Consider the following 12,500-nt stretch of genomic DNA (forward strand, 5'->3'; position numbering starts at 1 on the left):
ATACATATATTTAAAGTTTCTCTATGCAAATGTTCTTAAAATTCAGTGAAGGCCAAAACACACACACACACACACACACACACACACACACACACACACACACACACACACACGCGCGCGCGACACACACACTGCTTACTTTCACACCATCCAGCACTGCTTTTATCACCGCGGTAACGGTTGTCACAGTGTCCTTGTCGTCGAGGTCAATGCCTTCCAGCATCACTTGGTCAGACCAGCGAATGAGATTAGCCAAACTCTGATAGACCCGGTTATGACAGGAAGTGATGGCAGTGCTAGAGAGAGGGAGAGAGAAAATATACAAGACAGAATGTATTATAGAATTACCGAATATCAAATCTAAAATCTAAAATAAATACATTAATCTTTAATCTTTATTGTGTATTTGTAGAGTAAACGTAGTTGGATAGTGTATTATGCTTGTGCGCGTGCGTATGTACACACACACACACACACACACACACACAGATCAAAGGAACAGTGCATTGAGCTTAGTGTCACAGCCCATCTGAGCTCAGTTTCATACCCCAGCCATAGCAATGCAGGTTGTATGTGCATGTGTGTGCATGGTAACCTATTTGTATTAAAAGGTTATAGCAAATTGCAAATTTAAAGTAAAAGTAAATACCTGAATCCATGAACACACGCCCTTAAATACACTAACCACCCCCCCCCACACACACACACACATTTCAATCAATCAATCAATCAATCAAATTTTATTTATATAGCGTTTTTTTACAACAGTTGTTGTCACAAAGCAGCTTTACAAGTGCCGAGTCCTAGCCCCCAGTGAGCAAGCCAAGGGCGACAGTGGCAAGGAAAAACTCCCTAGTTTTTTGCATGAGGAAGAAACCTTGAGAGAAACCAAGACTCAGGGGGGGGAACCCATCCTCCTCTGGCCGACACCGGTCACCATGACAACAACAACAATTTAGACACACACACCCTTACATACACACTCTCCCACATACACTAACCACCCTAACACACACACACACACACACGCACACACACACACACACACACACACACACACACACACACACACACACACACACACACACACGCCCTTACATACACACTCTCCCACAAACACTAACCACCCCAACACACACACACACACACACACACACACACCCTTACATACACACTCTCCCACATACACTAACCACCCTAACACACACACACACACACACACACACACACACACACACACACACACACACACACACACACACACACACACACACACACACTCACCTGTGCAGGCTGCGAGCCTCCACCTGGACGAGTGGTAAGATGGCCTCCAGGACCTTGCTGGCAGAACCTGGTAGCATCTGCAGCACCTTTGAGTCCACGGCCATCTTGTCCACGATGGTCTTAAAGTAGCGCAGGGCGCTCACCACCTCCTTCTCTTGCTCCTCCAATCGGCTCACCTTCTGTACGAATACGTGAATGTTAAACATGGTGGGTGGGGCCACATTATTTTGAAAATATATTGATGCTTAATCAAAATACATTTAGTTTTACATTATATTAGTTTTTTATGACTGCTAACGTGCGTTTGTCCAATCTGTAGTCACATTTTCAAAACTCTAAACACAGTGAACACAACATCAGTCTTCAGTGGCTATACTATTAGTTCAATTCATGTTGTTATGGCACAAAATGCAGTCATTTTACATGTTTTTATAATGCTTACATTTTCTTTATCCAATAACAAAATTCTGGATCATTTTTGCCTTATTTACAATTGCTTGCACACAGCATGTCAAAAATGAAAACCTAAGGTTCAAAACCTTAAATACTGTATAAAATGCAAAGTTCTGCAAAAACAAAGGCAGCTGAAAAGCTATTACTGTAATACATATTTTTTGCACATATAGATCAATTAAATAAAATGAAGTACAGTAATGTACCGGGTCAGAGAGGAGCAAATATAACAATTTGTCCTGCAATCTCAAGTGCTGGTTTGGTCCTTCACAAATGCCAGATTGGTCCCTATAACAGTGACCTCCTTCTTTTGTTTTTGAATGAACTCTACCAACAACTGGTTCCAGAAGCAGAAATGGAACAGGTGGGAGGAAACATGAGGACATTTGTGATGGGACGATGTAGCATTTTGTCATTCTCATGTCATCACAAGCTGGTTTATAGACCATCCAAGAGTGATGTCCCTTTTCCTCCCGCCCATCTCGCCTTTCCTCAACCCCACTAAGGAACTTTTTTCAGTCTGGAGGTGGAAGGTGTATGATCATCGGCCCCATGACCAAATGTCCCTCCTGGATGCAATGGATCCCGGCTGCAGAGACATTTCAGCTGAAGACTGCCAGGGGTGAATAAGGCATACCAAGCTTTTCTTTCCCAGGTGCATGTCAAGGGCCAACATCAGATGTGATGTGGATGAAAACATGCGGCCAACTGCTGAAGACCATTTAGATTAGGCCTAACAAAACTGTTCAGTTTTGTATTCTGTTTTTTCCCCCTTGTGTGGCTTTTTTTGTATATGTGTATTTTTACACATATGGGACCATGACTAATTATGTTTACAATTACGGTAATTATTTTTTGGGTTAGGCTACAATTTACAGTAATGTCCCTAATACAGTAAAATATACCCTTTACTGCAAAATTGTTACTGACTCCTTTTTTGTCTAATCTACATTTCATATAGTACCTAACAGTAAATATCACTCATTGTGTAGACAGTATGTTGCCAAAAATGTACATTTGGAATAAAAGTCCAAATGAAGCAGATTACAGTAAAAATGAACTGACTAAGAAAACAACAGATGTTACTGTAAAATGTCTGTTGTTTGCTGGGAGAGGGTAAAATATTACGTAATACTGTTTCTGTATTGCCATCAAATGTTAGTTTTTTTACAGTGGTTGTGCAGTGATTGACTATGTTAATCTCTAAAAGAGAATATGTGCTAGTGTTTGAAAGAATGATTGGATACTGAACCAGGTTTGCTTACGGTTTACGGCAGGGGTGCCCACAGTTTTCAGCTTGCGAGCTACTTATAAGATGACCAAGTCAGAAAGATCTACCGGGGTGGCGGGCGAACGTAATTTGTTGAGCGGGGGGGGTGGCGAACGTAATTTGTTGAGTGGATTGCAGATTGGCTACCGTGAATGTCAATCAAAATACAACCGTCAGTGCAGATGTGCGATTCATCTACTACTATTTTATGTGACGCGATCTACGCACATTCCTTCGCGATCGACCGACACTTCCTTAATCGACGTAATGAGCACCCCTGGTTTACGGTTAAGGGTTAAAGGTTAAGGGTTAGGGCTAGGCTTGTGTAGTGTGTGTGGAGAGTGTTTTTAAGTAGAGGATGTGCAGAGTGCATGTGAGTAGAGTTTGAGTAGTGTGTGTGCTGGGTGTGTGTGCATCAAGTGTGTGTGTGTGTGTGTGTGTGTGTGTGTGTGTGTGTGTGTGTGTGTGTGTTTGTAGAGAGAGAGAGAGAGAGTGTGTGCAGGTTGTGTGTAGAGTGCATTTGAGTAGTGTGTGTTTATAGTGTGTGTGAAAAATATGTGTGTATGTGTGGAGAGAGGGGTGTGTGTGTAGAGTGTGAGTGTGTTGTTTGTGTATGTTGTATGTAGTGTGTGTGTGTGTAGTGCATGTAGAATGTGTGTGTGTAGTGTGTGTGTATGTAGTGTGTGTGTGTATGTATATAGTATGTCTATGTATGTAGTGTGTGTGTGTAGAATGTGTGTGTGTGTGTGTAGTGTGTGTAGAATGTGTGTGTAGTGTCTATGTATGTAGTGTGTGTGTGTGTATGTATGTATGTAGTGTGTGTGTATGTATGTATGTAGTGTGTGCGGATGTGTGTGTGTGTGCAGTGTGTGTGTGTATGTGCTGTGCAGTGTGTGTGTGTGTATGTGCAGTGTGTGTGTATGTTGTATGTAGTGTGTGTGTGTGTAGTGCATGTAGAATGTGTGTGTGTGTAGTGTGTGTGTATGTAGTGTATGTGTGTATGTATGTAGTGTGTGTGTGTAGAATGTGTGTGTGTGTGTAGTGTGTGTAGAATGTGTGTGTAGTGTCTATGTATGTAGTGTGTGAGTGTCTGTGTGTATGTATGTATGTAGTGTGTGTGTGTATGTATGTATGTAGTGTGTGCACATGTGTGTGTGTGTGTGCAGTGTGTGTGTGTGTGTATGTGCTGTGCAGTGTGTGTGTGTGTGTATGTGCAGTGTGTGTGTGTGTGTGTGTGTGTGTATGTGCAGTGTGTGTGTGTGTGTGTGTGTGTGTGTGTGTGTAGAGAAGCAGCTGGCACCTTGTTGAGGGGTTTCTCCGAGCTCCTGACGGCAGGTTCAGCCGTCTGCTGTCTGCTCTTCTTGGAGGGGGTGCGCTTGATCTTGGGGGAGTGGAACTTATCCATCAGCTTCATGGTGAAGGACGCCAGATGAGACCTCTGAGAGTCTGAAGGGATGAGAGGAGAGAGGGATGAGAGGAGGAGAGAGGGATGAGAGAGGAGAGAGAGGGATGAGAGGGAGAGGACCCATGACCCACCACCCATAGACCGTCTTTATATGCTTCACCACAAAACACTACCAACACCCCTCCACACACACACACACACACACACACACACACACACACACACACACACACACACACACACACACACACACATACACATACACACACACACACACACACACACACACACACACACACACACACACACACAAACTGACTGGAGGAGCTTTCTCAGAACTGGAGTTTTCCGCTGCAGATTGGCGGGGTGGGCAGATACAGCAAGCATGTTCCTGCGTGTGTGTTTTGACTGTGAACATGTGTGTTTGTGTGTGTGTGTGTGTGTGTGCGCACGTGCATGTTTTGACTGTGTTTGTGTGTGTATGCATGTTTTGACTGTGTGTGTGCGTGCATGCAAGCGGGAGCATCTGTGCGAGTCCATGCAAGTGTGTATAGTCTTGAGTGTGTGTGTGTGTGTGTGTTGTTGCACTGGGGGACTTTGCTTTTTCTATCCTGAAAGTGCCCAGAATAATGCATTATGGGTAAGAAGAAAAATCACTCTGTTATCAAAGTTGAAACCATGTCTGAATATAAGGGAACACACACACACACACACACACACACACACACACGCACACACACACATATTGTTTCCATATTCAAAATGCCTGTACATGCCTGCCTCACTACACAGAGGTGGGATGCAATGGAGTGTGGGTAATGTAGTTGAATAAGCAACTGATACTCTGAGATCAGGTGTGCATTTACATACCTGCCCCTCTACAGTGACTGGGGGTCACACACGGTCAATAAGACTCAGAGCTCTGCAGTGACTCAGAATGGGTACACACACACACACACACACACACACACACACACACACACACACACACACACACACACACACACACACGCGCACGCACACGCTCACATGCTCACACGCTCACACGCTCACACACTTCCTGCGTAGGCTCTGAGCAGACCCACCCATCACCTTCCTGTCTGGAGCCTATGGCATCACTTCCTGTGACACCCATCATTCTTACAATGAAGAAAGTTGACCTACTGTCCTATGAGTTTCACACACACACACTCACGTACTCACACTCATGTATACACACGTTCGTGTACACACACGTTCATGTACACACACGTTCATGTACACACACGTTCGTGTACACACACTCATCTTTTCCTGTGGTGAAAAACACTAGCCGTCACCCTGTGTTGGCGTGTCTCATTCCTCCGACTGATGATGTCATCTTGCACCCAATGACATCATATCCAAGTAGGAAGGAATGATGTAATAATGGTGCAATAAATCACTAAAAAAATGTTAATACCCATTAAATAAGGCATTTATTCGATCTCTTAAATTTTTCTCTGATGTCCATATAGAAATGCTAGTGGAGGCACGTGTCTTTGGCCAGAGCTAAAACATACACCAGCACTAGAGATGGTACTGTTCAGCTATCACGTATCTAAATCGGCCCAATGTCAGCAAAAACGCTGGATTGGATAACGTTGAAGAAATTTTTCAGGAAACCGATCCGACACCAACTCAAATCCTGCCTGGAAATAGCGCAGTGTTGCTGTGGAGCAGAGCTGCCGTGCGGTCACAGCGGTAAAGGAAGGAGATAACGGAAGGAGATAACGGAAGGAGATAAAGGAAGTCACGGACAGGAGGAAGAGGAGTAGAAACCTGGCGTGATTGTGTTCAAACCACAAAAAAAAAGAAAAATATATTTTTTATAAGAAGATGGAGAACAAGCCTATAGATTTAATTGGAGACTAATAATGTCTATAGATCTTATTAACATTGTCAGTCTCCAGTCGAACCTGGACCTGCTGGAGCAGTACTGACAGAACTGGACCTGGAACAGTACTGACAGAACTGAACCTGGAGTTGTACTGACAGAACCGGACCTGCTGGAGCAGTACTGACAACTGAACCTGGAGCAGTACTGACAGAACTGGACCTGGAGCAGTACTGACAGAACTGGACCTGGCAGTGAACCTGAAAAAGACGAATGTCCTGATATTCCAGAAAGGATCCAGGATATCAGATATCAAATCACACATTTACTTTAGTTAGCAACAATATTGATCCAAAACTGAGGTCCACACTGATGAAGTACAGACTCAGTGACCACCACCTGGACATAGAAATGAGCAGACACAAACAGTGTTGGCTTCCCAAAGGGGGGGGGGGGGGGGATCAGCCAACCCCAACATAATTAAGATACCCATCGCTGCAGAAGCAAAAGTCCAGGGGGTGGAGCTGGATCTAGATCCAACTCCTCCCACTGTGGTGTTTTCATTGGTCTGAAGTAATTGCACTACGCAGAGTTGTAATCAGATCAGCCATTCCAAATCACCGTTGCCATCCTAAATTGCTATTCTTATTTACTCACATGCCGTTCATTTGTGAACAATCATGAATGTGAAAGTAGGTTAATAATAAACCCATTTGTTACAGTTACAATGACAAATTATGTAATTTAGTTAGTTACTTCTGGAAATATTAAGAATTACAATTTTAGTTACATTTTAAAAATAAAAATAAAAACCTTTGTGAAATATTTAATGATATTTTTATTGCTTTGCGCCCTATATCGCTGTTTCCCGCTTGTTTCTGTGCTGCAGCAAGCGCGCGGTTCAGTTTCAGCTCAAGCAGCAATAACAGGCATGAAAATGGGTCAGGGGTTAAAAAGGTGAGAAGACCGGGGGGCGGGGCATGTGACGTCATGGGGATACGGCGATGGGGCGTTGACACGTGGGGGGGTGCGTTGACATGTGACGTCATGGGTATACAGCGACGGGGGGGGGGGGGGGGGGGGGTGGGGGGGGAGGGTGGCTGCTGGTGTACGGGGATACAGCGACAGGTGATGCCAAATAATTACGGAGTCCGTAAGGTGACATCATGTTAAAAATATAATAACGCGTGGCCACGACTTACTAACGCGCGCGAACGAGATAATTAACGCGTGCGAACAAGATAATTAAGTATTACTTATATAAAGCCAGGTTTACCTTCCTTGGGCAGTCAGTTCGCGAACATCCCTGGGATCTGCTTGCTTTGCTGTGAAAAAATAAACTTTGTTGCCGCGTGTGAAAGGCGACATTAGTATCTCGTTCCCACGCGTTAGTAAGTTGCGGCCACGCATTATTAATTTTTTTTTACATGATGTCACCTTACGGGCTCCGTAAAATATAGTAAAATCCATAAAAAAATTTTTTTTGACTGTCATGTCAATGGATTCAATGTATGGAACCAGATCCGTAAACGCGAGAAGCCGCTTTCGCCATTCCAGATGGCTCAGTCAAAACCATTACGTCTTAATGAACCAATAAATACATCAGCAGCAAAAATGAGTGTAAAAATGTCACGGTACGGCGGCCCCCTACTGGTCGCCCCCGTCTACAGCAGCAGCTTGTCCTGTGGGTGTGGTGTTGTGTTCGTCCCTCGGGTGGGCGGAGCCCGCGATCCGTCTCACCTGAGGGTCGTTTGTTCGTCTATATATGTCTTGTCTTTGTACCAGTTGACCGCTAGTTATTATATCCTTAATTCGGATCAGTTCACGGGTTTTGGTTTGCGCACTTTACATATTAAACCATCCTATTTCCCTGAGACTTGGCGTGATCGCTTCCATTTATTTTCGCTCACCCTACCCGTCACAGAATAACCAGCCACTTTCGGAAGCCGCCAGTCTCCTTTACTTTTTCCTTCGTTCGTGGTCATATCTCGTGGTAAGTGTTTGTCTGCGTGGTGTTTTGTTTGAAGAGCTCCGCCGTGCTTTTGTGTTGTGTGTGTGTGTGTGTGTGTGTGTGTGTGTGTGTAGCACGGCGAGGACCAGGGCAGTCTGCCCTGAGACAGCTCTTCATGTCCGTTGTTTGTCTGTCTGAAGAGTTTCACCGTGCGTTTGTTTTGTGTGTTGCACGGCGAAGACCAGGGCGTCTTCCCTGTTATACTCTTCATGTTTTGTGTGGGTGAAGTGTACGTGTGAATGGGCGTGTGGACCAGTGTGCGTGCTCGTGGTGTTATATGTTTAGTGTTTCGTGTGTGACGCGGGTGCCGCTCGTCACTGTCGCCTCGCTCCCCTGTCGTCTTGTGTTTTGTGTGGGGGAGCGACTGCGAACCTGAGCGGCACGTCACAAAATTACCGAGCGCGCATGTAAGAGTCCCGTTCGTTCATTGTTTGTACACTGTTTTTTGTTTGTCTAGTCTTTGCGTGGTGTGTTGTTCTCACGTGTTTGTGGTTTTGTTGTTTGTAATTCCATGCATGCTCCTCCCCTTAAGTGTGTGTTTGGGGGAGGACCGGCTGTGGTCCCGTGCCGGCGTCGCTCCCGAGGGAGGCCCTGACCAGGTAAGTGGGGGGTTCTCCTGAGTTAGGATGGAGACCCCTCCCCCCTGGAGGGGGGATCAGGGTAGTGCGCGTTTGTGTTCTGTGTTGGTGTGTGTGTGCAGGTGCTTCTCCCTGGCGGTGGATCGTGGCGTTCCTGGGCCTTGTGGGGGTCTCCACCTGGCAGGAGCCCCCTTATGTTGTGGGGTGACCGGAGCCCGGTCTTAAAGAGCCCCTCCCTAGAGGGTTGGGGCCCCCGGATGTTTGGGGACCATGGGGCTCCGGTCTGAAGAGCTCCTGCACAGGACGGAGACCCTTCCACGGGTGTCCTGGGGGTGACATAGCCACGCCCCAGGGAGGTAACCTGCACACACATACCCCCGGACGGACAAGGAGCTGTGGCCTGTCGTCCTCACACCTGTGGGGCTATGCGGCTTAAGGCCGGTTAGGGCGAGAGGGCCCTGTGATTGACCGGGGCGTGGTTTTGTCTTGTTGACGGCCCAGTCGGTCCAGGGTCCCGCCCAGGTAGGCGAGCTAACCTGTGTTTGTGTTTTGTGTTTCAGCCCTGGGACTACAGGGGGTGTGTCCCTTGTCCCTGCCTGCCTGCCCCTTTGTTTTGTGTGCTGCTGCTGTAGGCCGCACAGCCGGTGGAGGGGAGTGTGGCTTGGAGGGGGGATCTGTCACGGTACGGCGGCCCCCTACTGGTCGCCCCCGTCTACAGCAGCAGCTTGTCCTGTGGGTGTGGTGTTGTGTTCGTCCCTCGGGTGGGCGGAGCCCGCGATCCGTCTCACCTGAGGGTCGTTTGTTCGTCTATATATGTCTTGTCTTTGTACCAGTTGACCGCTGGTTATTATATCCTTAATTCGGATCAGTTCACGGGTTTTGGTTTGCGCACTTTACATATTAAACCATCCTATTTCCCTGAGACTTGGCGTGATTGCTTCCATTTATTTTCGCTCACCCTACCCGTCACAAAAAATACCAGGGTTCACGTGTTTTTATTTTCTAACATGGGCTAAAGCAGAGGGTAGACTCAAACGACAAGAGTTTCATCTTCAACCTTTTCAGCCCTGGCGCGAATGTTATCCTCACACGTCCCTGGATTCACCAGTTACAACTACAGACACACTAGAAAAAAAAAATCTTGATTCTCATTTTATGTCACCGTTAACTACACAGGGTTGACGCGAACTTAATAGGCCTATCTATCTACCTATTTATCACAAGAGCTTGTGGCTAGATCTGACAGTGTTCAACGCTGTAGCGAACGGCAGTAACTTTGTTTTACCGCAAAATATGAAAACGATTGAAACCATTAATAACCCAATTAAATCCACTGGGAAATGTACGATCTGGTAAATGTAGTGGTAAATGTACGATCTGGTAAATGTAGTGGTAAATGTACGCTCTTCTGACTTGTCCGCGGTGTAGCACTAGGTCCTGCTTCTCGTCCCGCTTAGCAGTAAATGAATAACATGAATGAAGAACGTTCGTATGATTAAAACACTATTTGGCCTCTATGAAGGTTCTGGGCGGAAACTGCTGGCCACTGTCATTGAAATTGCCGATTTCGGAAGTGCTCTGTTTGCTTATTAAGTCAATATGATAATTAATACATATAATCTCCCGACCCCCCCCCCCCCCCAAAAAAAAAAAAAAAAACTCATCGGATCTACACGATTCACGTAGGTCACCCTTTTCAACTTCAAAACGGCGAATTTCGCCGAAAGGTGACAGATTTTCATGCCTGAATAATGCCAGACACCTTGAAGCACTGGAAATTTAAGGAGCATTTGTTTTCGCTACATGTTGTCAATAAATGTGAACCATGTGCCACCATCAGCAACTATTTGTGATTATGCCAAGCCTTTGTGTAAATTTCGGAGTTTGGAGGTTTATTTCCGATCAGAAGGCCACCACTATTGAGGTTGTAAGTGAGCTAACAGCAAGGTATGCTGACCGTCAAACACTGTGGTTTCCATAGTTAGCTACCTGCTGGGCTAGCTACTACCATTCACTTGAATGTGTTTGTCCTTTAGCTTGCTAGCTTGATTTACAGGCTAACCAAATTAACTGTTTAAAGTCCTGGGGTGGGTTTCCCGAAACGTTCGTAGCGCTAAGTACTTCTTAACCTCGTACGTTTCATACAAGGTTACGAAGTACTTAGCGCTACGAACTTTTCGGGAAACCCACCCCTGTACAGGTATTCGTTGGAATCATACATGACTAGTATAGACAATGGCAGACGGTATCAAATGAGTATTTATGACTGTTTGGTGTTGGAAAAACGCTTGTCGATGTCTATGACACGACTAGCCTACCCAATTGGTATCACTGGACCTATCTTAGACCTACCGTTCGACAAGCATTACATTTAAATTAAATATGTATGAAGTAGTAAAATGCAGTTTGGTATCTCATCAAGTGCAACACGTGCAGATTTTATAGAATGCAGTATTTAGAGATACAATGCAGTTAGTTACAGCTAGTGTAAGTAAAGATGGTTAATAGATATGTGCAGAGTAGATAAATTACCTATGGAAATGCATGTGTGTGTAATGTAGTTATGGAAGTACAATGCACAGGGCAAAGAAAAATATATGATATAAATAAATGTGATAAATACAGATGGAATCATACAGATAATATACAGATTATCCTGTACAGGAACACTGTACAGATTTTGTATGGATGGTAAGGTATGGATATAGGGGAAGGAAAGAATGGTCTTTGGGAAGAGTTCAATAAGGTGACCGCTGTGGGAAAGAAGTGGTTTCTGAACCTGCTTGTGTTAGTCTGCAAACTGAAAATGGTAGAGCCTGGGGGAGGAGCAGAAAAGAGTATGGCCCGATGACAGTAGTCTGAGAATCTTACATGCCTGGTGCAGGCATCTCTTCTTGTGGACCTCCTGTGATTGCCTGTCAGCAATTCCCTCTCAGCTTAGTACTCTTTTAAGGTTCACACTATCAGTTCTCATATATGAAATGTTGATCATGGGTCAATACTCATTTAAACCTTAAAGTAATCAAAAAGTAATCTAACAGTAATTAGTTACATTACTTTTTAAAAGTAATCGGAAAAGTTACACTACAATTACATTTTAAACAAGGTAACTTGTAACTGTAACGAATTACATTTTTAAAGTAACTTACCCAACACTGAATATAATGCTATTTGTATTTTTCCATCCATCTATAGATGCATATCACGGTTTTGAAAAAAGGACAGACGCTTTCAGTTGTGCAGTGCACTACTTGTTGCAGTAAATACCACTGTCCATTCTGCACACCTGAAGTGTACCGTCCTAACGAAAAAAGTAATTTTTATTAAAGGTAAAAAAAAATGAAATAGTACATATTTAAGAAATGTACTGTACTTTATCATGTTGGCAATCACAGATCATTATTCCTGTCCACTTTTACGTTTTCTTGTAAACTTAAAAAAACGTGCATTGTGTTATTTAAATAACATTCAAAGAACATTTTGATCTTTAAACGGTAAAAGGGTGAATTTATTGGATTTCTATTTCCTGACCAAAAAACGTAAGCGACACGTAGGAGGAGTTGGATTAGATGCAGCTCCGCCCCCCCCCATGGACCGACCAAAAGAAACTATGGACGGTGAGTGGAGTTGGATGTAGATCCAGC

The 12,500-nt window shown here is 44.7% G+C and overlaps 1 protein-coding gene across 5 annotated transcripts in view; it reads right to left on the reverse strand.

The window, feature by feature from the left end:
* Positions 1–12,500, reverse strand: part of rapgef1b (Rap guanine nucleotide exchange factor (GEF) 1b) — a 50,666-nt gene that overhangs the window by 28,083 nt on the left and 10,083 nt on the right. For all 5 annotated transcript variants that reach the window (XM_076986302.1, XM_076986303.1, XM_076986301.1 and 2 more), the window contains exons 2-4: positions 4,308–4,453; positions 1,285–1,463; positions 140–296 (exon numbers count right to left, since the gene is read on the reverse strand). In XM_076986302.1, coding sequence (XP_076842417.1) covers positions 140–296; positions 1,285–1,463; positions 4,308–4,453 — 482 coding nt within the window. The remainder of the gene's footprint in view (positions 1–139; positions 297–1,284; positions 1,464–4,307; positions 4,454–12,500) is intronic.

The sequence above is a fragment of the Brachyhypopomus gauderio genome, unplaced genomic scaffold (genome assembly GCF_052324685.1).
Source record: "Brachyhypopomus gauderio isolate BG-103 unplaced genomic scaffold, BGAUD_0.2 sc46, whole genome shotgun sequence".
Taxonomy (NCBI): domain Eukaryota; kingdom Metazoa; phylum Chordata; class Actinopteri; order Gymnotiformes; family Hypopomidae; genus Brachyhypopomus; species Brachyhypopomus gauderio.